This window comes from Scyliorhinus torazame, chromosome 16 (assembly GCF_047496885.1).
Source record: "Scyliorhinus torazame isolate Kashiwa2021f chromosome 16, sScyTor2.1, whole genome shotgun sequence".
NCBI lineage: Eukaryota > Metazoa > Chordata > Chondrichthyes > Carcharhiniformes > Scyliorhinidae > Scyliorhinus > Scyliorhinus torazame.
The window spans coordinates 190113751-190135327 of record NC_092722.1 but is presented as its reverse complement, the minus strand read 5'-3'; the positions used below and the strand labels follow the sequence as shown (position 1 = coordinate 190135327).

General features: G+C 50.8%; 2 protein-coding genes across 5 annotated transcripts in view; both read left to right on the top strand.

The window, feature by feature from the left end:
* The window catches only part of ankrd2 (ankyrin repeat domain 2 (stretch responsive muscle)), a 62936-nt gene extending 50544 nt beyond the window's left edge, over positions 1-12392 (top strand). Inside the window, exons 8-9 of one of the 2 annotated variants that reach the window (XM_072479653.1) lie at positions 2189-2287; positions 5237-12392. In XM_072479653.1, coding sequence (XP_072335754.1) covers positions 2189-2287; positions 5237-5308 — 171 coding nt within the window. In that variant the 3' untranslated portion in view covers positions 5309-12392. Of the gene's footprint in view, positions 1-2188; positions 2288-5233 lie in introns of both variants that reach the window. The other variant, XM_072479652.1, reaches the window with a different exon arrangement.
* A 3006-nt stretch (positions 12393-15398) lies between these two features.
* The window catches only part of hoga1 (4-hydroxy-2-oxoglutarate aldolase 1), a 77920-nt gene continuing 71741 nt past the window's right edge, over positions 15399-21577 (top strand). The window contains exon 1 of one of the 3 annotated variants that reach the window (XM_072479647.1): positions 15399-15802. In XM_072479647.1, the coding sequence (XP_072335748.1) occupies positions 15607-15802 (196 nt within the window). In that variant the 5' untranslated portion in view covers positions 15399-15606. The remainder of the gene's footprint in view (positions 15803-21577) is intronic. The other 2 variants (XM_072479650.1, XM_072479648.1) reach the window with 2 other exon arrangements.

The following is a 21577-nucleotide window of genomic DNA, read 5'->3' as shown; positions in this document are numbered from 1 at the left end:
ACCTCGCTGCTCTCGGTCCCATGGAGACCTCGCTGCTCCCAGTCCCAGGGAGACCGCTCTGCTCCCAGTCCCATGGAGACCTCGCTGCTCCCGGTCCCATGGAGACCGCTCTGCCCCCAGTCCCATGGAGACCTCGCTGCTCCCAGTCCCAGGGAGACCTCGCTGCTCCCGGTCCCATGGAGACCTCGCTGCTCCCAGTCCCATGGAGACCGAGCTGCTCCCGGTCCCATGGAGACCTCGCTGCTCCCGGTCCCATGGAGACCTCGCTGCTCCCGGTCCCATGGAGACCTCGCTGCTCCTGGTCCCATGGAGACCTCGCTGCTCCCGGTCCCATGGAGACCTCGCTGCTCCCGGCCCCATGGAGACCTCGCTGCTCCCGGCCCCATGGAGACTGCTCTGCTCCCGGTCCCAGGGAGACCTCGCTGCTCCCGGTCCCATGGAGACTGCTCTGCTCCCGGTCCCATGGAGACCTCGGTGCTCCCGGTCCCATGGAGACTGCGCTGCTCCCGGTCCCATGGAGACCTCGGTGCTCCCGGTCCCATGGGGACTGCGCTGCTCCCGGTCCCATGGAGACCTCGCTGCTCCCGGTCCCATGGAGACCTCGCTGCTCCCGGTCCCATGGAGACTGCGCTGCTCCCGGTCCCATGGAGACCGCGCTGCTCCCGGTCCCATGGAGACCGCGCTGCTCCCAGTCCCATGGAGACCTCGCTGCTCCCAGTCCCATAGAGACCTCGCTGCTCCCAGTCCCATGGAGACCTCGCTGCTCCCGGTCCCATGGAGACCTCGCTGCTCCCGGTCCCATGGAGACCTCGCTGCTCCCGGTCCCATGGAGACCTCGCTGCTCCCAGTCCCATGGAGACCTCGCTGCTCCCGGTCCCATGGAGACCTCGCTGCTCCCGGTCCCATGGAGACCTCGCTGCTCCCGGTCCCATGGAGACCGCGCTGCTCCCGGTTTCATTGACCCTTTTGAGGGCACAATTAAAATAAAACCAGGAAATCCAGGGCAGGCCTAACAGCATCTGGAAAGTGAAAAGGTTGTTTCCTGTTCCCATTGAGGCCCAACCTTGGAATTGGAAATCAGAAACTGTGCCACCGTTTTGCAGGATTGAACAAAACACAGAGGGAAATTGTAGGCAAAATGGAAGAATCATGGGAGGGGTTCACCGTTCACCCACACTGATTTCGTAATCGCTGATTGGGCGGAGAATCCCTTCTGACGCAAAAACCGGGGGCGACGCCTGTTTGACGCAGGATTTGCATCCTCCGCCCTCTCCGAAACGGCGCCATCGCGTCGCGTGCCGTCGGAACAGCATTAGCGCGTCACCTGAAGGCCCTCCCCCGATTCTCCAGCCCCGATGGGCCGAGTCCCTGACCGTGCGGATGATGTGTGGTCTCGGCCCTCGGGAACCCGGCATGTCCGCTGCGGCTGTGCCCAGGACCGCCACGGTCGAATGGGAGCCGTGCTGCTGACTGATGGGGGATTGCCAGGGGGTGGCCAGGGGGGGGGGGGGGCACTATTTAGCAGGTCGGGTCTGCGCACGGCTGGCTCCATGTTTTATGGCACGAACCACTGCAGGTCACCGCCGTGCGCTTGCGCGGCCATGGACCCAGCCGTTCTCCAGCCGTTTCTATCATGGGAGCCGGGAGATTTACTCGGCGCGGCTACTGGCCGATCCTGCAATCGGCGAGGGGATGCCGCCGATTTTCTTGTCGTAAAACTCCACAGATCCTCCGCACTGAGTCTCAAAAACGGTGAATGCAGCCCCGGTCTCGAAGAAAATCCCATGCGACGTCCAGCAGTGAAACAGGTCCAATTGGCAACATCAGTCTTCAGAAACCTGCTCACGGGCGCTCGGTTTGGGTTCCGCCAGGGCCACTCATCTCCTGACCTCACTGCAGCCTTGGTTCAAACCTGGGCAAAGGAGCTGAACCCAGAGGTGAGGGGAGAGAGACTGCCCTCGACACCAAGGCAGCATTTGGTTGAAGGTGGCATCAAGGAGCCCGAGTGGAACTGGAGTCAATGGGAATCTGGGGGGGGAAACTCTCTGCTGGTTGGGGAATGGGGTTAGAAAGTCAATAGCAGAATGAAAAGGTGGAAGGAACGGATTGGGAACTAAGGAGGGGTGAAATAAGGAGTCTGAAATGTTACAAAGCAGATACTCATTGCCTTTGGTTCTTTCTTCTCTAGGAGGGGGACACAGCATTGCACGATGCTGTCCGACTCAACCGGTATAAGATAACAAAGCTGCTCATTTTACAGGGAGCTGATTTGAGGGCCAAAAATGCGGTAAGTATTTTCCATGGAATCTTTCAAGTCGAGAAGACTCCAAGGTCTGAAGTAATCGGGGTATCACCAAGAATTAGGAAGGAGTTATCAGGAAGGGGTGATGCTGAGCTGAGTGGATTCTATGAGGTAGGGAAAGAGGTCGGGATCATTGCTCTGAGAGCCTGGATGGATGTTCAAGATGGGACCCTGTGCCTTTCTTTCATGGAGATGGGTGGGAAGAGGCAGAAGCTGCCAATGTGTCCCACCTGCTGCGGCAGGTGGTGAGGGAGCCAAGAAGAGGGAAAAACACACTTGACCTCACCCTCACCAACCTGCCTGCCGCAGGTGCATCTGTCCATGACAGCGTCAGTAGGCGTGATCAACGCACGGTCCTTGTGGAGACAAAGTCTTGTTTTCACATTGAGGATACCCTCCATCGTCTTGTGTGGCACTGCCACCTTGCTAAATGGCATAGACTTCGCACAGATCGAGCAACTCAAGACTGGGCATCCTTGGGGGGCTGTGGGTCAGCAGCAGCAGAATTGTACTCGACCACAATCTGTAACCTCATGGCCCGGCATATCCCCCACTCTACCATTACCCCCCAGCCAGGGCATCAACCCTGGTTCAATGAAGAGTGCAGGAGAGCGTGCCAGGAGCACCACCCAACATAAAATGAGAAAAATGAGGTGAGAACCTGGTGAAGCTACAACACAGGACTACCTGAGTGCCAAACAGAACACCCAGCTGCTCCGGTGTCCTCCCACGAGTCCTGAAAGACGTGCTTGTTAGGTGAATTGGACATTCTGAATTCTCCCTCCGTGCACCCGAACAGGCCCTGGGACAGGCGAGACTAGGGGATTTTCACAGTAACTTCATTGCAGTGTTAATGTAAGCCTACCTGTGACACTGATAAAGTTTATTATTATTATGACCACCTCCTACAAGAGAGGATCTAACCATCACCCCCTTGACATTCAGCGGCATTACCATCGCTGAATCTCCCACACTCAACATCCTGGGGGTTACCATTGATCAGAAACAGAACTGGACCCGGCCACATTGATACTCTGGTTACCAGATTAGGTCAAAGGCTAGGAATCCCGCGGAGAGTAACTCGCCTCCTGACCCCAAAAGCCTGTCCACCACCTACAAGGCACAAGTCAGGAGTGTGATGGAACACTCTCCACTTGCCTGGATGAGTGCAGCTCCAACAACACTCAAGAAGCTCGACACCATCCAGGACAAAGCAGCCCCGCTTGATTGCTCCTCCTTCCACAAACATTCACTCCCTCCACCACCGATGCACAGTGGCAGCCATGTGTACCGTCTACAAGATGCACTGCAGTAACTCACCAAGGCTCCTCAGACAGCACCTGCCAAACCCACAACCACTACCATCTAGAAGGACAAGAGCAGCAGATACCTGGGAACCCCACCACCTGGAGGTTTCCCTCCAAGTCACTCACCACCCTGACTTGGAAATATATCGCCGTTCCTTCACTGGCACTGGGACAAAATCCTGGAACTCCCTCCCTGACAGCACTGTGGATGTACCTACACCTCATGGACTGCAGCGGTTCAAGAAAGCAGCTCACCACCACTTTCGCCAAGCCAACTCGATATGGGCAATAAACATGCCGGTCTAGGCAGCGCACACATTCCCATAAAATGAATAAACAAAAAAAAAAAATTTGATACCTTTTCATCCACCAGTAAGTCTTGTTCATCCCTAAACCCTTCGCAATTACAGGCTCAGGGTAATTTTCATATGGACGTGACATTTACTGTCTCAATGGGGTAGGAAGGACAAAGCAGCCCTGCTTGATTGTCATCCAACCTACTCCCATAAACATCAACTCCCTCCACCACTGACACCAGTGGCAGCTGTGTGTACACCATCTACAAGATACGCTGCAGCAACTCACCAAGGCTCCTTTCAACAGCACCTTCCAAACATTTTCTTCCATTCATAAGGGCAGCAGATGCATAGGAATTCCTGACTTGGAACTATATTCCTGTTCCTTCACTGTCGCTGGGTTAAAATCCCAGAACCCCCTTCCCTAATAGCAGGTACCCACACCTCATGGACTGCATGGGTTTAAGAAGGAAGCTCAGCACCACCTTCTCATGGGTAATTAGGGATAGACATAAAACCAAGGCCAGTGCCTTGTCAGCAACATCCAGACCCCAAGAAATATTTTAAAGTAATGAATTCTGACCATTGCCAGGGTCTTACCTCACCATTGTTGTTTTATGCTTTTTCGCGTGGCATAAGCTGCTCCCTTGATGTATACTCTGACAAAGGAAGGTTCAGACTTGGAGATAGGTTTAACACATTTATTGAACCGTTAACAATTCTCCTTCTTGGGTTCGACTCTCCTGCTAATCTCACCAAAGTAACTCAATCTAACTAACCAGTCTGCTCTAAGCCATGCGGTGGGTGTGATGCTTCCTGATCTGCCCCTGTCTCTCTGAGTGTCGCCTATGAAAAGAGAAAGAGCATGTGTGCCCTGTCCTTTTATATGGGTAGCCCCCTTGTGGTAGTGTCACCTCTGGGTGTCTTGACTGCCCATTGGTCGTGTCCTATCTTACTGACCTATTGGTTGAATGTCTGTGTGTCATGATGTCTCTGGTGCTCCCTCTAGTGTTTATTTAGTCCCAGTGTATTTACATTAACCCCTTGTGCATTTACAGTGATGCATATCACCACAACCATAACTGGGCCAATGAGATGGAGCAGGTGAGACCTCTGATTGGAGATGTTAACCTGTCATTCTCACATTTCCTGGTGACCTTTAGTGGATTTAGGCAAGGCTCATAAACCTCCAGAGGGCGCACCTTCCTAGAGGTCAGAGTGTGAAAGGTTGAAGGTCAAAGTCTGCCAGGCCAGACTGAACACATTGAACTACCGTGTTTGCCTGAGTAAAGTCGGTGGCTACACCTTGTGTTTCCTTTTTATTTTAGCAGGGAAAGACTGCAATTGACCTGGTACAGCAGTGGCAACTTGAGACCAAAGACGCACTTGTCCACTCAAAATAGCAGCTAACTATAGCATTCGAAAGCAGGGTAAATCGGGAAGACTGGAAATATTTTGGAACTGTTGAGCCAACACTTGGGTCATGTTTTGTCTTCTATTGTTACCAATGGCCGCAGGAAACGCTTCGCAAGCAGTTTAGTCAGTCCAAAGCCATGTTGACCTGACGTCTAGTCTCTGCTGACTGATGTTGATGGTTTTGCAAAGGGGGTCAGGTGGAAGGTTGAGAATACATTAATAAAGCAAAGCCAATTCAACATAATTAATACCTTTTAGAATAACAAAAAAACTATACTCCTGTGGTGGGGAGGTCACCTGAACATCACACACATATAACGCTGAGTTTGTTTTGATGAGTAGAGCTCAGAAAGCAATGATCCATGAAAAGCTACTTCACCAAAGGGGGTGGCACGGTGGCGCAGTGGTTCGCACTGCTGCCTCACGGTGCTGAGAACCCGGGTTCGATCTCGTGGGTGGGTCTCACCCCCACAACCCAAAGAAGTGGAGGGTAGGTGGAGTGGCCTCGCTAAATTGCCCCTTAATTGGAAAACAAAAGAATTGGGTACTCTAAATTTATTTAATAAAAAAGGGCCTGGCAGAATCTTTAAGGAGAGATAGAAAGTTAATGGCCGGGATTCTCCCAGCACGCACCGGGTCGGAGAATCGCTGGCGGAAAATTCCCGCCACGCCACTCCGATGCTGGGACACGATTCTCCGGCGGCCGGAGAATCGGCGCCAGTCGCGCCCGCGCTGTCGACGCGGCCCCCGCAGCGATTCTCCACGGTCGACCGGCCGAATTCCCGCCGCGTTCCGCCAGTGTGGTTCCAACCTGGTACCACCCGCGGTGGCCGTCCTAGTGGGAGGGCGGGGGGATCAGACTCTGGGGGTCCTCCACGAGGTCCAGACCCGCGATCGGGAGCTACGGATCGGCGGGCGCCCATGATCTGGAGCGGGCCTAGCTCCTTCCGGCCACCACGCGCTTGCGCGGACCTGCGGCGACAGTGTAGGGCCGCGTATTGGCGCTGGAGCTACGTGGAGCACTCCGGTGCCGTGCTGTCCCCCTGAGGGCCGCTGAATCGCTGGGCCAATATGCCCGTTGACGCGGCTTGAAACACTCCGGTGTTTACGCCGGCGTCAACACTTAGCCGCGATTTTGGAGAATCCCGGCCAATGTTTTCAGTCCATTTGGCTCTTTGTCAGAACTCTTCCTGTGAAGGGAAAAACGGACTTGAAATGTCAACTCCGTTTCTCTCCCTACAGGTGCTGGCCCTCAGGACCGCTGAGCTTTTCCAGCATTTTCTGATCTTCAGTCAAAGCCAAGCCTGAACATTTCAATTGGTTGGCAGCACCCTCAGCATTTTAGGGGGGCAGTGTGTTCCTGATTTTCACCTTACCCACTGTGTGAAAAAGTGCTTCCGAATTTCACCCCTAAACGCCTCGCTCTAAATTATAAGATTGCGGCCTCTTGTTTTGGCTCCACAATCAGAAGAGGTTCTCTCTTCCGCAAATACTCTTATCAAATCACCTCAAGATGATTACACTTTGAATCTCAAGTGAATACAAGTCAGGTTGTTGCAAAGTGTCCTCACAACTTAACACTTTAAACCCCAATTTTGTTTTTTTTAAATTTAGAGTACCCAATTCTTTTTTTCTCCAATTAAGGGGCAATTTAGCGTGGCCAATCCACCTACCCTGCACATCTTTGGGTTGTGGGGGCGAAACCCACGCAGACACGGGGAGAATGTGCAAACTCCACACGGACAGTTACCCAGAGCCGGGATCGAACCCGGGTCCTCAGCGCCGTGAGGCAGCAGTGCTAACCGCTGCGCCGCCGTGCTGCCCCTCCCAATATATCATTTTGGTGAAGTATTTTCTTTCAATAAATTTCGAGCACCCAATAATTTTTTTCCAATTAAGGGGCAATTTAGCGTTGCCAATCCACCTAACCTGCACATCTTTGGGTTGTGGGGGCGAGACCCACGCAAACACGGGGAGAATGTGCAAACTCCACAGGGACAGTGACCCGGGGCCACAGATGCTGCCAGACCTGCTGAATGTTTCCTGAATCCTCTATTCTTGTTTCAGATTCCAGCATCCGCAGTATTTTGCTTTTTTCTGGGTTTAATGGAGTTTAGTTGGGTAAGGAATATTGAACCTAAATGAACAACTAGAGCTGAGAAGTAGATCTACCAAATGAATGGCAGAACAGGCTCGAGGGGCTGAGTGGTCTCCTCCTAATAAATATACATTGAGCTGCTTGGAGCTATATTTTCAATGAACAAAGAACAAAGAAAAGTACAGCACGGAACAGGCCCTTCGGCCCTCCAAGCCGGTGCCGACCATGCTGCCCGACTAAACTACAATCTTCTACAATTCCTGGGTCCGTATCCCACTATTCCCATCCTATTCATGTATTTGTCAAGATGCCCCTTATATGTCACTATAGTCCCTGCTTCCACCACCTCCTCCGGTAGCGAGTTCCAGGCACCCACTACCCTCTGTGTAAAAATAATGCTGGTACTTGTAAAATGTGCCCAGTTAAGTAAATATGATTTATTGCTTTCTGCATTAAAAATCTATATGTTTTTTGGTCAGTATTTTTTCCACACTAAATTCGGGACTTTTGCCCCATGGATTTATTCAAGAGATGAATAGGGATAACAGATCAAATAGAAACACATTGAATGAGAAATGACCACTCAGCCCATCAAACTCATTTGGTTCCCAGAATAGGTAACAACTTAGATTACCATGGAGTCTACTATTTACTCTCCTGGGGAAGTTTTGTATAACTAACTTGCGGATTCCTGAAGTTAATCAAAGAAATCTGAAGAATAGTTATTTGTCTTTACATCTCAAAAGGACCTCTCTCCTCTTCCCTGCTCCACCAGCTGGTGTTACCCTCCACAAGATTGTCCTGGTCTCTTCAGGAATTGGAGGTTCGTCCCCAGGCAGAACGCAGCCATGAGATGACACCCTTGGAGAAAAACATCAGAGGGGCCATTAACAAAATCCTTTGTTCTCATTTTCTTTGAGATGGGGGAAGAAAAAGCTGTCTGATTGGCTTGTCCCGGTTCGTTCGTTCAATTGGATAACCAAGAGTCTGCTTGCTTTCTAATTGGTTGTGGGAAGGCAGTGAGCCTTGAGGGTAGACTATTGGTGGGAGTGTGGGGGAGGGACACTTTGATGTGGGAGGTCACAAAATGGAGGCTCCAGGAATGCACCCAAAGAGATTTGGCAACCCGACCAACGGCACAGGGCCCACCATGTCTTGAGAACAGCCCATCTTAATGTGGCATTCCTCAAGCGTTGAATCATAAAAACATAGTGGTTCTTTGTAAAAACAATTGAACTAAGTACCACTCCATTTGCTCTTTCCCGATCGCCCTGCAAGTGCCTCTTCCTGAGGGGAGGCAGTGGTTGATGTGTTGGGTACTCTGCGACACAGACGAACCAACACGGTTGCGAATGGTACAACTCAGTTTTATTGCTAACATTTATTTACAGTGGTAAACTGGTTACTGAGGTTCGATCATAACCCTAGAATCTGTGCACCTATTCCTAATACTATCTTGTAGTGGCACTCAGCACATGGTGGATGTCTGAGTGGCTTGCTATGAGCTCTGTGCCCTGAGCTGTCTCCTGCTGGAATCGCCAGGAAGTGTTGTGTTCCCTGTTTTGTACTGTGTATGCTCTTGCCTGTGATTGGCTGTGGTGTTGTGTGTGTGTTGATTGGTCCGTTGATCTGTCCATCAGTATGTATGCGCTATGATGTTTACCTGAATATCATGACAGTGGTGTCGGAGCGTTTTCACTAAATTAGTAATCCGGATAGGATAGTGATCTGGGAATCTGGATTCAAATCCGCCAACGGCAGATGGTGAAATTTGAATTCAATAAAAATCTGCAATTAAAAATGTAATGATGACCATGAAACCATTTGTCGATTGTCATAGAATTTACAGTGCAGAAGGAGGCCATTCGGCCCATCGAGTCTGCACTGGTCCTTGGAAAGAGCACCCCACCCAAGCCCACACCTCCACCCTATCCCCGTAAAGACCCATCTGGTTTAGCAGGGAAGGAAATCTGCCGTCCTTACCCGGTCTGGCCTACATGTGACTCCAGACCCACAGCGACGTGGTGGACTCTGAAATGCTCTCTGTAATGGTCGAGCAAGCCACGCAGCTTAAGGGCAATAAATGCTGGCCTCGCCAGTGACAACCACATCACATGAATGAATAAAACAACTGATTTATCCAATTCCTTTTTGAAAGTTACTACTGAATCTGCTTCCATCGCACTTTCACTTAAGATCATAACAACTTGTTGCATGAAAAACATTCGCCCTCATCGCCTCAGGCACTTTTACCAATTATCTTAAATCTACGTTTTCTGCTTACTGATACTCCTGCCAATTGAGGTAGATTCTGTGTTGACTTTATCAAAGCCCCTCATAATTTTCAATACCTCGATTAAAATTAAAGGACATGGATTTAGGAAATAGGCAAAAGAACCAAAGGAAACATTAAAAAAATATCTTTTTACACAAGTGAGTTGTTAGGATCTGACCTGGAGATGGCGCATGCGTATGCCATTGTGGCCTTCAAAAGGGAATTGGATCAAACATTTGAAAAGGAGAGATTTGCAGGGCTGCAGGGAAAGGGCGAGGGAGTGGGATTAGCTGAATTTCTCCTACAGGGAGCCGACACGGATACGATCGGTTGAATGGCCTTCTGCGCTGTAACCATTTGAGGGGCTGGCTTAGCACAGGGCTAAATCACTGGTTTTTAAAGCAGACCAAGGCAGGCCAGCAGCACGGTTCAATTCCCGTACCAGGCGCCGGAATGTGGCGACTAGGGGCTTTTCACAGTAACTTCATTTGAAGCCTACTTGTGACAATAAGCGATTTTCATTTTCATTTCATTCTGTGATTCGGTAAATCTCCCCTTAAAGCACAGTGGTTAGCACTGTTGCTTTACAACACCAGGGTCCCAGGTTCGATTCCCGCCTTGGGTCACTGTCTGTGCGGAGTCTGCACGTTCTCCCCGTGTCTGCGTGGGTTTCCTCCGGGAGCTCCGATTTCCTCCCACAAGTCCCAAACGACGTGCTGTTAGGTGAATTGGACATTCTGAATTCTCCCTCAGTGCACCTGAACAGGTGCCAGAATGTGGTGACTAGGGGCCTTACACAGTAACTTCATTACACGGTTAATGTAGGCCCACTTGTGACAATAAAAAAGATTAACATTATAGCCGTCGCTGCTTTAAAGAGAACAATCCGAGATTCTCCAATCGATCCATGTTTCTGAAGTCACTCAGCCCAATCCAAGGCCTGGGCAGCCTTCCTAAAGTGTGGTTTGCCCCAGTATCACATAAAGTCAAAGTCATTCTGGTTGGTTTTACAAAGGGTAAAAATGGAAGCCAAAGATTTATGGGGAAGATGGGAGACAAGGTCAAATGGTTGTTTTTTCTTAAATTTAGCGTACCCAATTAATTTTTTCCAATTAAGGGGCAATTTAGCGTGGCCAATCCACCTACCCTGCACATCTTTGGGTTGTGGGGGTGAGACCCACGCAAACACGGGGAGAATGTGCAAACTCCACACAGACAATCACGGGGCCAGGATCGAACCCGGGTCCTCGGCGCCGTGAGACAGCTGTGCTAACCCACTGCGCCACCGTGCTGCCCCAAATAGTTGGGTTGTTAAGAGACTTTTGACAACAATAACAAATTGTATTTACACTGTACCTTTGACCTATTAAACACCCTGAGGCATTTCACAGGAGTGTACTGAGAAACTTGGTCAAAGAGGTCGTCTTATAAGGTCCAGAAAGGTGTCCACATCGAGCCAAACAGGTTGAATCAAAAGGAAACAGATTTAATGAAGCAGAACAAGAGTATAGAGTAGTTACCCTACTACAGGAGCCAGCTCACGGTTCATGGCCTTCCAATTTTAGACAGGATGCCTCCCCGACTCCTCCTCAGTGGGGGAGTGCATATTCCCCATTGTCCCCCAGTCTCATAAGTGTCCCGTGACCAACTTAAGGTTTCATTAGTGTCCCGTGACCTGCTCAACCCTAGATGGGTTATAAGGAGTGTCTCAAAGGAGGAAGGTGGCGAGAGAGGTTCAGGGAGAAATTCCACAGCTTAGAACCTGAGCAGCTGAGACCACCAATAGTGGAACAATTAAAATCTGAAATGCTCAAGAGGCCAGAATTAGAGGAGCGCAGAGATCTCAGAGGGTTGTGAAGCTGAACGAGATGCAGGGATAGGGAGGAGAGAGGACACGGGGAGGGATTTGAAAACAAGGAGGCGATTTCTAACATCCACACGTTGCTGAACTGGGAAGCAACATCGGTCAGTGAGGCCAGGGGTGATGGTTGAATGGGAATTGATGGGAGTAAGGAGCGTGTTGTGCGGTACTGGAAACAGACTGAAAAGGGAGAAAAATACGTCGGCCAGAAACAGAAATCGCCAATTGAGGCCCTGGCTGGAATCGATACTGGGCGTCTGCAAGAGCACTCAAGTCAACACAGAAACTCATTATCACCGTATGGACTTTGTGAGTACCTCACAGTAGGCATCACGTTTACACAAAAGGATGAGGACCATGCTACGAATGTGTAACTGATCTCCAGACAGAGGTGATGAACTTTGCAACAGGATGAACGACAGACAAACAAAGAGGCCATCAGACTCCATAATGGGCTAATAGCTGGTCAGAGAAGAGTGTATCAGAAGACAATGGATCTTGATTGAATTGCCCTGGCTGAACAGGAGTATCCTGTTTATTCCCATTAATGAGCTTGAGTCTGGATGGGACAATAGAACTCCGACCAGGTGTGGGCATATACCTCCGACTCCATGCTAGCAGAACCGGTATAAAAGAAGGAACATTGGAGCAGATCTTCAGCGATGACCTGGGAGTTCCCCCAGGCACAACTATCACAAGAAGCAGGGACCCTGAGCTCTGAGCCCAGAGGTGATATCCACATTAAGTGATCATAGCCCGGCTAGCCTCCTTCGCAAAGTACTGGTAACACACAGGGGTCATATTTTGTGTAAGTGAGAGATTTGTGAATAAAATTGGGTTAAAGGCGAATCTGTTTTTGTCCTTTGTTTATCTTATAAGTTAAAGCACCTGGATAAAATATTTGCTAACAAACTGGTCAAAGTGTCTGATAAATTAAAGACAGCAGCTGGAAAAGTTTGGTTTATCAGTAATAAGTCATGGACAAGGGTTCCTTTGTAAAAATTCATTTCTACAGGATGTGGCTTCGCTGGCTAGACCACCAATTGTTGCCCATCCCCAATTAGAACATAGAACATAGAACAATACAGCGCAGTACAGGCCCTTCGGCCCACGATGTTGCACCGAAACAAAAGCCATCTAACCTACACTATGCCATTATCATCCATATGTTTATCCAATAAACTTTTAAATGCCCTCAATGTTGGCGAGTTCACTACTGTAGCAGGTAGGGCATTCCACGGCCTCACTACTCTTTGCGTAAAGAACCTACCTCTGACCTCTGTCCTATATCTATTACCCCTCAGTTTAAAGCTATGTCCCCTCGTGCCAGCCATTTCCATTCCCGGGAGAAGGCTCTCACTGTCCACCCTATCCAACCCCCTGATCATTTTGTATGCCTCGAATTGTCCTTGAGGATGTGGTGGTGAGCCTCCTTCTTGAACTGCTGCAGTCCCTGTACACCCACAGTGCTGTTAGGGAGGGAGTTCCAGGATTTTGACCCAGCGACAGTGAAGGAACGGTGATATATTTCCAGCCAGGAATGTGAGTGGGGGTTTGGAAGGTGGGCTGAGCCACATATAGGCCCAGGCGATATTACAGAAACGGGGAGATGGTGCTAATGTCACACTGGACTTGTGTTCCCACAGCCCAGACTGATTCTCTGGGGACATGGGTGCCAATCCCACCAAGCCAGCTGGCGAAAGTGTAATTGTGTCAATAAATCTGAAATACGAAGCTAGTCTCTGTCATGGTGACCATGACAACTATCATAGATTATTGTTAAAAACCCAGCTGGTTCACTAATGCCCCGTTAGGGAAGGAAATCTGCCATCCTTACCCGGTCTGGCCTACACGTGACTCCAGACCCACAGCAATGTGGCTGACTCCTAACTGCCCCTCGAAATGGTCCAGTGAGTCACTTGGTTCGAGGGCAGTGAGGGATGGGAAACAGATTCTGGCTTTAATTATCAGCGATACACACACACACATGCCTTAAAGAATAAAGGAAAACAAAGATGGAAGGGTGGTCTTAGTTACGGTGTGTACCTGCGTCATATCTTGGGAGCTAATATGATACCAAGGTTGCAAATGGTCTGGTTCAGATGCAGGGAGGGAGATGGAGTGTGTGGCTCAGTCTGGTGATGCTGAAAGTGACAGGGGTCAGGGTTTGTGGTTTGAGATTGTGGGGAGGGGGTCAGGGGTTAGAGGTTGTGGGGAGGGGATCAGGGTTTAGAGGCTGTGGGGTGGGGGTCAGGGTTTAGAACCTGTGGGGAGGGGTCGGGGTTTAGAGGCTGTGGGGAGGGTGTCAGGGTTAGAGGTTGTAGGGAGGGGTGTCATGTTTTAGAGACTGAGGGGAGGGGTTAGAGGTTAGAGGCTGTAGGAGTGGGTCGGGGTTAGAGGTTAGAGGTTGGGGCAGGGGGGCAGGATTTAGAGGTTGTGGGGAGGAGTTAGAGGTTGGGGGTTGTGGGGAGGGGGTCAGGGTTTAGATGTTGTGGGGAGGGGGTCAGGGTTTAGAGGTTGTTGGGAACAGAGGCTGTGGGGAGGGGGTCAGAGGTTAGAGGCTGTGGAGAGGGGGTGGGGGTCAGAGGTTAGAGTTTGTGGGGAGGGGGTCAGAGGTTAGCGGTTGTGGGGAGGGGTCAGGGTTTCGAGGTTGTGGGGTGGGGGTCAGAGCTTAGATGTTGTGGAGAGGGGGTCAGGGTTTAGAGGTTGTGGGGAGGGGGTCAGAGGTTAGTGGTTGTGGGGAAGGGGTCAGGGTTCAGAAGTTGTGGGGAGGGGGTCGGGGTCAGAGTTTAGAGGTTGTGGGGAGGGGATCAGAGGTTAGAAGCTGTGGGGAAGGGGTCGGGGTCAGAGGTTAGTGTTTGTGGGGAGGGGGTCAGAGGTTAGCGGTTGTGGGGAGGGGTCAGGGTTTTGAGGTTGTGGGGTGGGGGTCAGAGGTTAGCGGTTGTGGAGAGGGGGTCAGGGTTTAGAGGTTGTGGGGAGGGGGTCAGAGGTTAGTGGTTGTGGGAAGGGGGTCAGGGTTCAGAGGTTGTGGGGAGGGGGTCGCGGTTAGAGGCTGTGGGGGTCAGAGGTTAGAGTTGTGGGGAGGGGGTCAGGGTTTAGAGGTTGTGGGGAGGGGGTTGGGGTTAGAGGTTGTGGGGAAGGGGTCGAGGTTAGAGGTTGTGAGGGGGGGTCAGGGTTTAGAGGTTGTGGGGAGGGGGTCGGGGTTAGAGGTTGTGGGGAAGGGGTTGGGGTTAGAGGTTGTGGGGAAGGGGTTGGGGTTAGAGGTTGCGAGGGGGGTGAGGGTTTGAGGCTGCGGCGAAGGGGTCGGGGTCACAGGTTAGAGATTGTGGGGAGGGGTTAGAGGTTGTGAGGGGGGGTCTGGGTTAAAGGTTGTGGGGAGGGGGTCGGGGTTAGAGGTTGTGGGGAAGGGGTCGAGGTTAGAGGTTGTGAGGGGGGGTCAGGGTTTAGAGGTTGTGGGGAGGGGGTCGGGGTTAGAGGTTGTGGGGAAGTGGTCGAGGTTAAAGGTTGTGGGGAGGGGGTCGAGGTGAGGGGGGTCAGGGTTTAGAGGTTGCGGGGAAGGGGTTGAGGTTAGAGGTTGTGGGAAGGGGGGATTGATTTGGATTGTCTTTAGGGTTTAGGTTTGTGTTTAGGGATTAGAATCGGGGTTAAGAGTGGCAGTAATGAGTAGAGTTTATTGAAAACAAGTCTGGGCCTGTTTCCCTGGCTGCAGTAATCAGAAACGCTGCTCACTCTGCATTTAGGTCACAGATGGTTAGCTATGAATTGAGCCTGTCTGGAGGTTGGACATTTGCCAGCCCCCTCCCCTCCCGCCCCCTCTCCGCAGAACACCCAAACCCCCTCGCCAGGCATTTGAAAACCTTTTTAACCTGTAGGAAAAACTTTAGCAGTTGGGGAAAATCACTTCAGGCGCCTCCTCTGAAATCACAACAGGCATTCCCAGACAAAAAGATTGTCAGTGGGCGTGGTTTGTAAAAGGGCTCTGTGTTCCAGGGCAGTGGTTAAATTGTGTGCAGAGTTGGAGGAAGAAGAAGGTTTACTCCTGGTCGAGGAAATGTTTCTGAGGAGAGTTTTAAGCTGGAAATGTCTGGGGTGGAGGGGGTTCAAACAGGGCAGAAGTATCTCAGGGAGGAGGCTGGACCTGAGGGGTATTTACCCCCCCATAGTTACCCCCTTTAACCAGAAGGGCCAAGTGGACTATCAGCAACTGGAGAGCAACGTGCAAGAGTTGAGCAAGATCCCTTTCAGAGGTAATGTGTGTTATGTGAACATTTTGCACTTTTTAGAACAATTTAATGAGGGGCTTTGTGTGGAGCACAATTGGTCAGGGTCACACTCACCTCATGAGGGTGTGTTTGATTTCACCTAACCCTCTGCTGCCCCATAGCACCAAGTCCCATTCACACATCACCCCCCCGCCCCCGGTGTGTGCCGATCTCATTTGGATCCTGCTCCGGCAACACCCTCGAATTTAAAATTCCCGTCCTGTTTCATTGTCTTGCCCCCTCCCTGACCTCACCTGCCTCCCGAGCCCCTCCGGGATCTCTAACCTTCCTCGAAAACCTGGCCTCTTGTCCGTCCTCCGGACTTTCATCATTTCACTATTGGCGCTGTGCCTTCTGCTGTTCTGGGCCCCGATGCCCTGGAATCCTCTCCCTAAACTCCCTCCTACACCTCCAGGATGGCTCATGATGCCGACCTTCGACCGAGCTCAGATCACTGGTCTCATACCACCAACGTTGGTTTGGTGTCTGATAACGTTTCTTCAGCGCCTTGGGATGTTTCACCACATTGAAGATGCTATATAAATGCAAGTAGTTGTTGTTTTTGAGCTGTCGTTTCCTCCAGCTGACTGTTCCTGCATCTTAGTGGTCTAAACCAAACTTTCATCTGTGTCAGTGGCTAATAATTCCTGGAAATGTTGCCAGTCCGCCACCCCAGCTAACTATGATGAAGAGCAAAGCCACTGCCTTGTATCCATGCCACAAGCTCTGTTCCCTCAGAGCTGGTTTCATTGGCCACCCAATGCAATGTCTCGGGATCAAGCAGAATGTTCACTACCTCAGTGTCCCAGTCAACCCTGACCCCAGCTTCCCACCGCAAACCCTCTCCGTCGTGGGGGCTGCCTACTTCTACCTGGATTATTGCCGATCTCCTTCCCTGCCTCAGCTTTTCTACTGCTGAAACCCTTCCGTGCCATTGTTACACTTTTGACTATTCCAATGCTCTCTTGTCTGCCTCTCGCCTTCTGCAAATATTAGTTCATCCAAAACTCTCTGCCTGCATCCTGTCCCACTCATTCAGCACCTCATTTACTCTCCTATATTGGCTCCCGGTATCTCTCATTTAACAATCTTATCCTTCCGTTTAAATCTCAACGCGTTTTCTTCAGTTTCAGTTTATTAAACTGAGGCCCCGGGGCGGTATTTGGCGCAATGGTTAGCACTGGGTCTGCGGCGCCGAGGTCCCAGGTTTGAATCCCGGCCCTGGGTCACTGTCCGTGTGGAGTTTGCGCATTCTCCCCCTGTCTGCGTGGGTTTCGCCCCCACAACCGAAAAAATGTGCAGGCTAGGTGGATTGGCCACGCTGAATTGCCCCTTAATTGGGAAAAAAATAATAATTGGGTGCTCTAAATTAAAAAAACAATTAAAACTCAGGCCCCATCATCTGACGATGAATGTTAAAGGTCTCCGCTCACAATCTGTCGAAAGCGGAGAGTTCCTCCAGCGTCCTGGCCAACATTCCTCCCTCAGCCCAGCACCATATTGCTGCTGGTGGAATGCTGTGCTTGCCTGCACCTGAGCTGCATTGAGGCATTTCTGGAAGATGTTACGAGGTGTTGGCCAGTCGCTGCCGCCTTGAGCAGTTTTGAAGCCCACGTTGCCATGAAGAGAGAGAGATCTCTGCGGGAATCATTGACGACTGAGAAACTCTGGAAATTGTGCTTCAAACCAGGCACTCCACGTATTTTCATGTATCTTCAAGTCACACACGCACACACACACACTGGTCCTCGGGTAGTCTCCAGACAGCTATGTACTATGAAGGATAAACCTGTTTTTCTTTTACCAAGTCTTGCAGAGGGATTGGCAGGTGTGTGTGCGGTGGTGGTGGTGGTGATGGGGTAGGGAGAGGTGGTGATGGGGTTGGGCGACAGTGCAACATCATACTCCACAGGGTCGGAGGCCTCAATACTGGATCTGCACCCCAGTATTCCCCCCAAGTGCTGTATCCCCATGACCTCCAGTACCTTGGCTCAGTCAATCACAGAATTGTAAGCCACAATGAGAAGCCATGCAGTCCATCATAGCTCTTTGGAAGAACTATCTGATTAGTCCCATAGCCGAGCAAGTAATTTTTTTATCCGTGTGTGAGTCAAAATGCGAAATTTGAACCGAACTCGATCCTGCTGTCAGCCAGCGTCAGGTGCTAGCCACGACTCCGTCATCACCTTGCCTTTAAGTGAGAAGTTTGTGAGTTCAAGTCCCACTCCAGAACCTGTGCACAGAAATCTTTGTTGCCCCCCAGTGCGGTGCTAGAGGAATGCAGCATTGATAGGCTTTTGGATGAGATCCACAGCCGAGGCCCAGTCTACCCTCTCGGAGATCCCATGGCACTATTTTGAAGAAGAACAGAGGGGTTAGCCCTGGAGTTCTGGCCCATGATTATCTCCCAATCAGTTGTACTAAAAAAACAAACAAATATCTGGTCATTGTCATATTGCTATCCGTGGGATCTTGCTATGCACAGACCGGCAGCTGCGTTTCCTACATTAGAATGGACTCAATTCGAAAGTGGCCGTAAAGCACTCTGGGATGTCCTGTACTGAAGAAAGATGCTATATCAATGCAAAAGCCTCTCTTATGTCATGCGTGCGTCCCGTGCAGCTGGAGGTCAGGGGTCACCTTCTGGCCCAAGTGGGCGAGAAGCAGAGTCACTATTTTGTGATCTTGATTTGGAACCCCCTTTTTCACTGTCCCGAGACCATTAAAAGTGACTCAGGCTGGAGTCAGCTATGTCCAGGAAGACTGGGATGCAAACCTGGGAAATTAGGTGCAGCTCAACTCCACCCCCTAGATGGTTCTTTGACCCACCAGCCATGTCTACACCTCTTCCTGCAATATGTTCGCGGACCGGCAACTATTGCTGGCTACAGGTTACTGATTCCGTAGCCTTAGGCACCACTCTTCTTTTCTACATGAGTGTTTACGCACAAGATCCTTGGACGTTGAACCTGATACATTTTCCATCCTGACCATAATCTTTGCTCACTTGTTTGATTTAATGTGTCACTAAGGTTCTCCAAGCTCCAATGTCAAAGGTCCAATACTGCGGAACATTGGCAAAACAACTATTTTCTCTCTCCACCCCCCCCCCCCCACCACCACCACCACCACCACCACCACCCGCGACCTTTGGCCACGCTCGGGAATAACACTGCTCAAGCAGAGTTCTGGGGGCAGCGGGAATGGAATTTCTTCTGTGACTTTCAAATTGTTGTCTTTTTGTTCAAGTCCCCCCGTGGCCCTGGTACTCTTAGTAATTTGCAGCAGCCCTCCGACCCCCTGGCATCTCTGTGTTCCCTCCAATTTGCGCCTCCTGCCCTTCCCACATTGGCGGCCATCAGCCTGGGCTTCAGTTGCTGTTCCAGGATTTTGCCCCAGCGACAGTGAAGGAGCAGCGATATATTTCCAAGTTAGGAAGGTGAGTGACCTGGAGGGGGACCTCCAGGTGGGTGGGTTTCCCAGGAACCTGCTGCTCTTATCCTTCTAGATCAGTGCTCTTCAAACTTTTTTTCCGGCGAACCATTTTTACCAACCGGCCAACCTTTGGGACCCACGACGGCCGACCTGCGCGACCCACCATTTTCTCTTACCTTGTTTGCTGCTGACAAAAATGGAGGAAATGGTTTGGGGTCCCTTTGGCCCTCGTACTCGCTACTCCAATGGAACCTGTTGGATCAAGGTCGGAAAGGATGGAGTCTCCATCTGTCCAAAGTTCTGCATTTTTTTCCTGTAAAATTTTATCAAATAAAAACCCCCCGAACTTGCAAAAAAATAAATGAAATGAATAAAATGCATGAAAAAAATAAAAATTAAATGAAGAATATAAATGAATAAAATGAATAAAACCCCCCCGAACTTTAAAACAAAAAACTGCGACCGTTAAAAAAAAAAGCGTCTGCACTGCGCATACGTGCCCCATCATTGATACGTATGCGCAAAAAGGCGCATGCGCGCCGATGATCTGGCCCGCATGCGCGGTGCGGCCGCATTTTGTTTACATGTTCGCGGCCATTTTGAAGGCCGCTTGCCGCCGGCGTTAACAGCCGGCTGCTGCGGCTGTTGTGCACAGATTTGCGCGATCGGGAGCGCCGCGACGGACGGCTCCGCGACCCTCCCGACACCCGCCCGCGACCCACCCGTGCCCCCGAGTTTGACAATGCCTGTTCTAGATGGTTGGCTGCCACTGTTCATCGGTGGTGGAGGGAGTGAATGTTTGTGGAAGGCGGAGCAATCAAGCGGGGCTGCTTTGTCCTGGATGGTGTTGAGCTTCTTGAGTGTTGTTGGAACTGAACTCATCCAGGCAAGTGGAGAGTATTCCATCGCACTCCTGACTTGTGCCTTGTAGATGGTGGACAGGCTTTGGGGGGGGCGGTCAGGAGGTGCGTTACTTGCCATAGGATTCTAGCCTTTGACCTGCCCAGGTAGCCACAGTATTAATATGGCTAGTCCAGTTCAGTTTCTGATCAATGGTAACCCCCAGGATGTTGGTTGTGGGGGATTCAGCAATGGTAATGCCATTGAATGTCAAGGGGTGCTGGTTAGGCTGTCTCTTGTAGGAGATGGTCATTGCGGTGCGAATGTAACTTGCCACTTGTCAGCCCCGAGCCTGGATATTGTCCAGGTCTTGCTGCATTTGGACAGGGACTGTCCATTATCTGAGGAGTCGCGAATAGTGCTGAACACTGGGCAGTCATCAACGAACATCTCCACTTCTGACCTTATGATGGAAGGGACGGTCATTGGTGATGCAGCTAAAGATGATTGGGTCTAGGACACTACCCTGCGGAGCTCCAACCTGGCCAATTACTGTCTCAATCAGTCTACTTTCGATTATCAGCAAAGTGATTGAAAAGGTTGTCAAGAGTGCTATCACGCGGCACTTACTCATAGAATCCCAACAGTGGAGATGGAGGCTTTTCGGCCCATCGAGTCTGCACCGACCCTCTGAAAGAGCACCCTACCTAGACCCAATCTTCCACCCTATCCCTGTAACCTCACCTAGGACCAATTTAGCGTGGCTAATCCACCGAACCTGCACATTCTTGGACTTTGGGAGGAAACCGGAGCACCCGGAGGAAACCCACGCAGGCATGGGGCGAATGTGCAAACTCCACACAGTCACCCAAGTTCGGCATTGAACCCTGGTATCTGGCGCTATGAGGCAGCAGTGCTAACCGTGCCGCATTACTGCTCACTGAGGCTCAGTTTGGGTTATGTCAGGGCGACTGAACTCCTGACCTCATTACAGGCCTTGGAAAAAAAAGAGCTGAATTTCAGCAGTGAGGTGAGAGTGACTGCCCTTAACATTTTACCGAGTGCGCTATCAAGGAACCCCGGCAAAATGAAAGTGAACGGGAATTAAGGAAAACTCCCCACCGGTTGGAGTCACACCTGGCACGAAGGAAAATGGTTAGTGTTGTTGGCGGTCAATCATTTCAGTCCCAAGATATGACGCCAAGAGTTCCTCGTGGTAATGTCCTGGACTCAACCATTTTCAGCCGCTTCACCAATGACCATTTCGTAGTCATAAGATCAGACGTGCAATGTTCACTCATGATTTGATGTCCGGTATGACTTGCAACCCCACAAATGGTGAAGCAGGTCCCTGTGCAACAATGAGTCTTTGGCTGATAATTGAAAGTCGCTTATGAAAATCGCTTATTGTCACAAGTAGGCTTCAAATGAAGTTACTGTGAAAAGCCCCTAGTCGCCACATTCCGGCGCCTGTTCGGGGAGGCT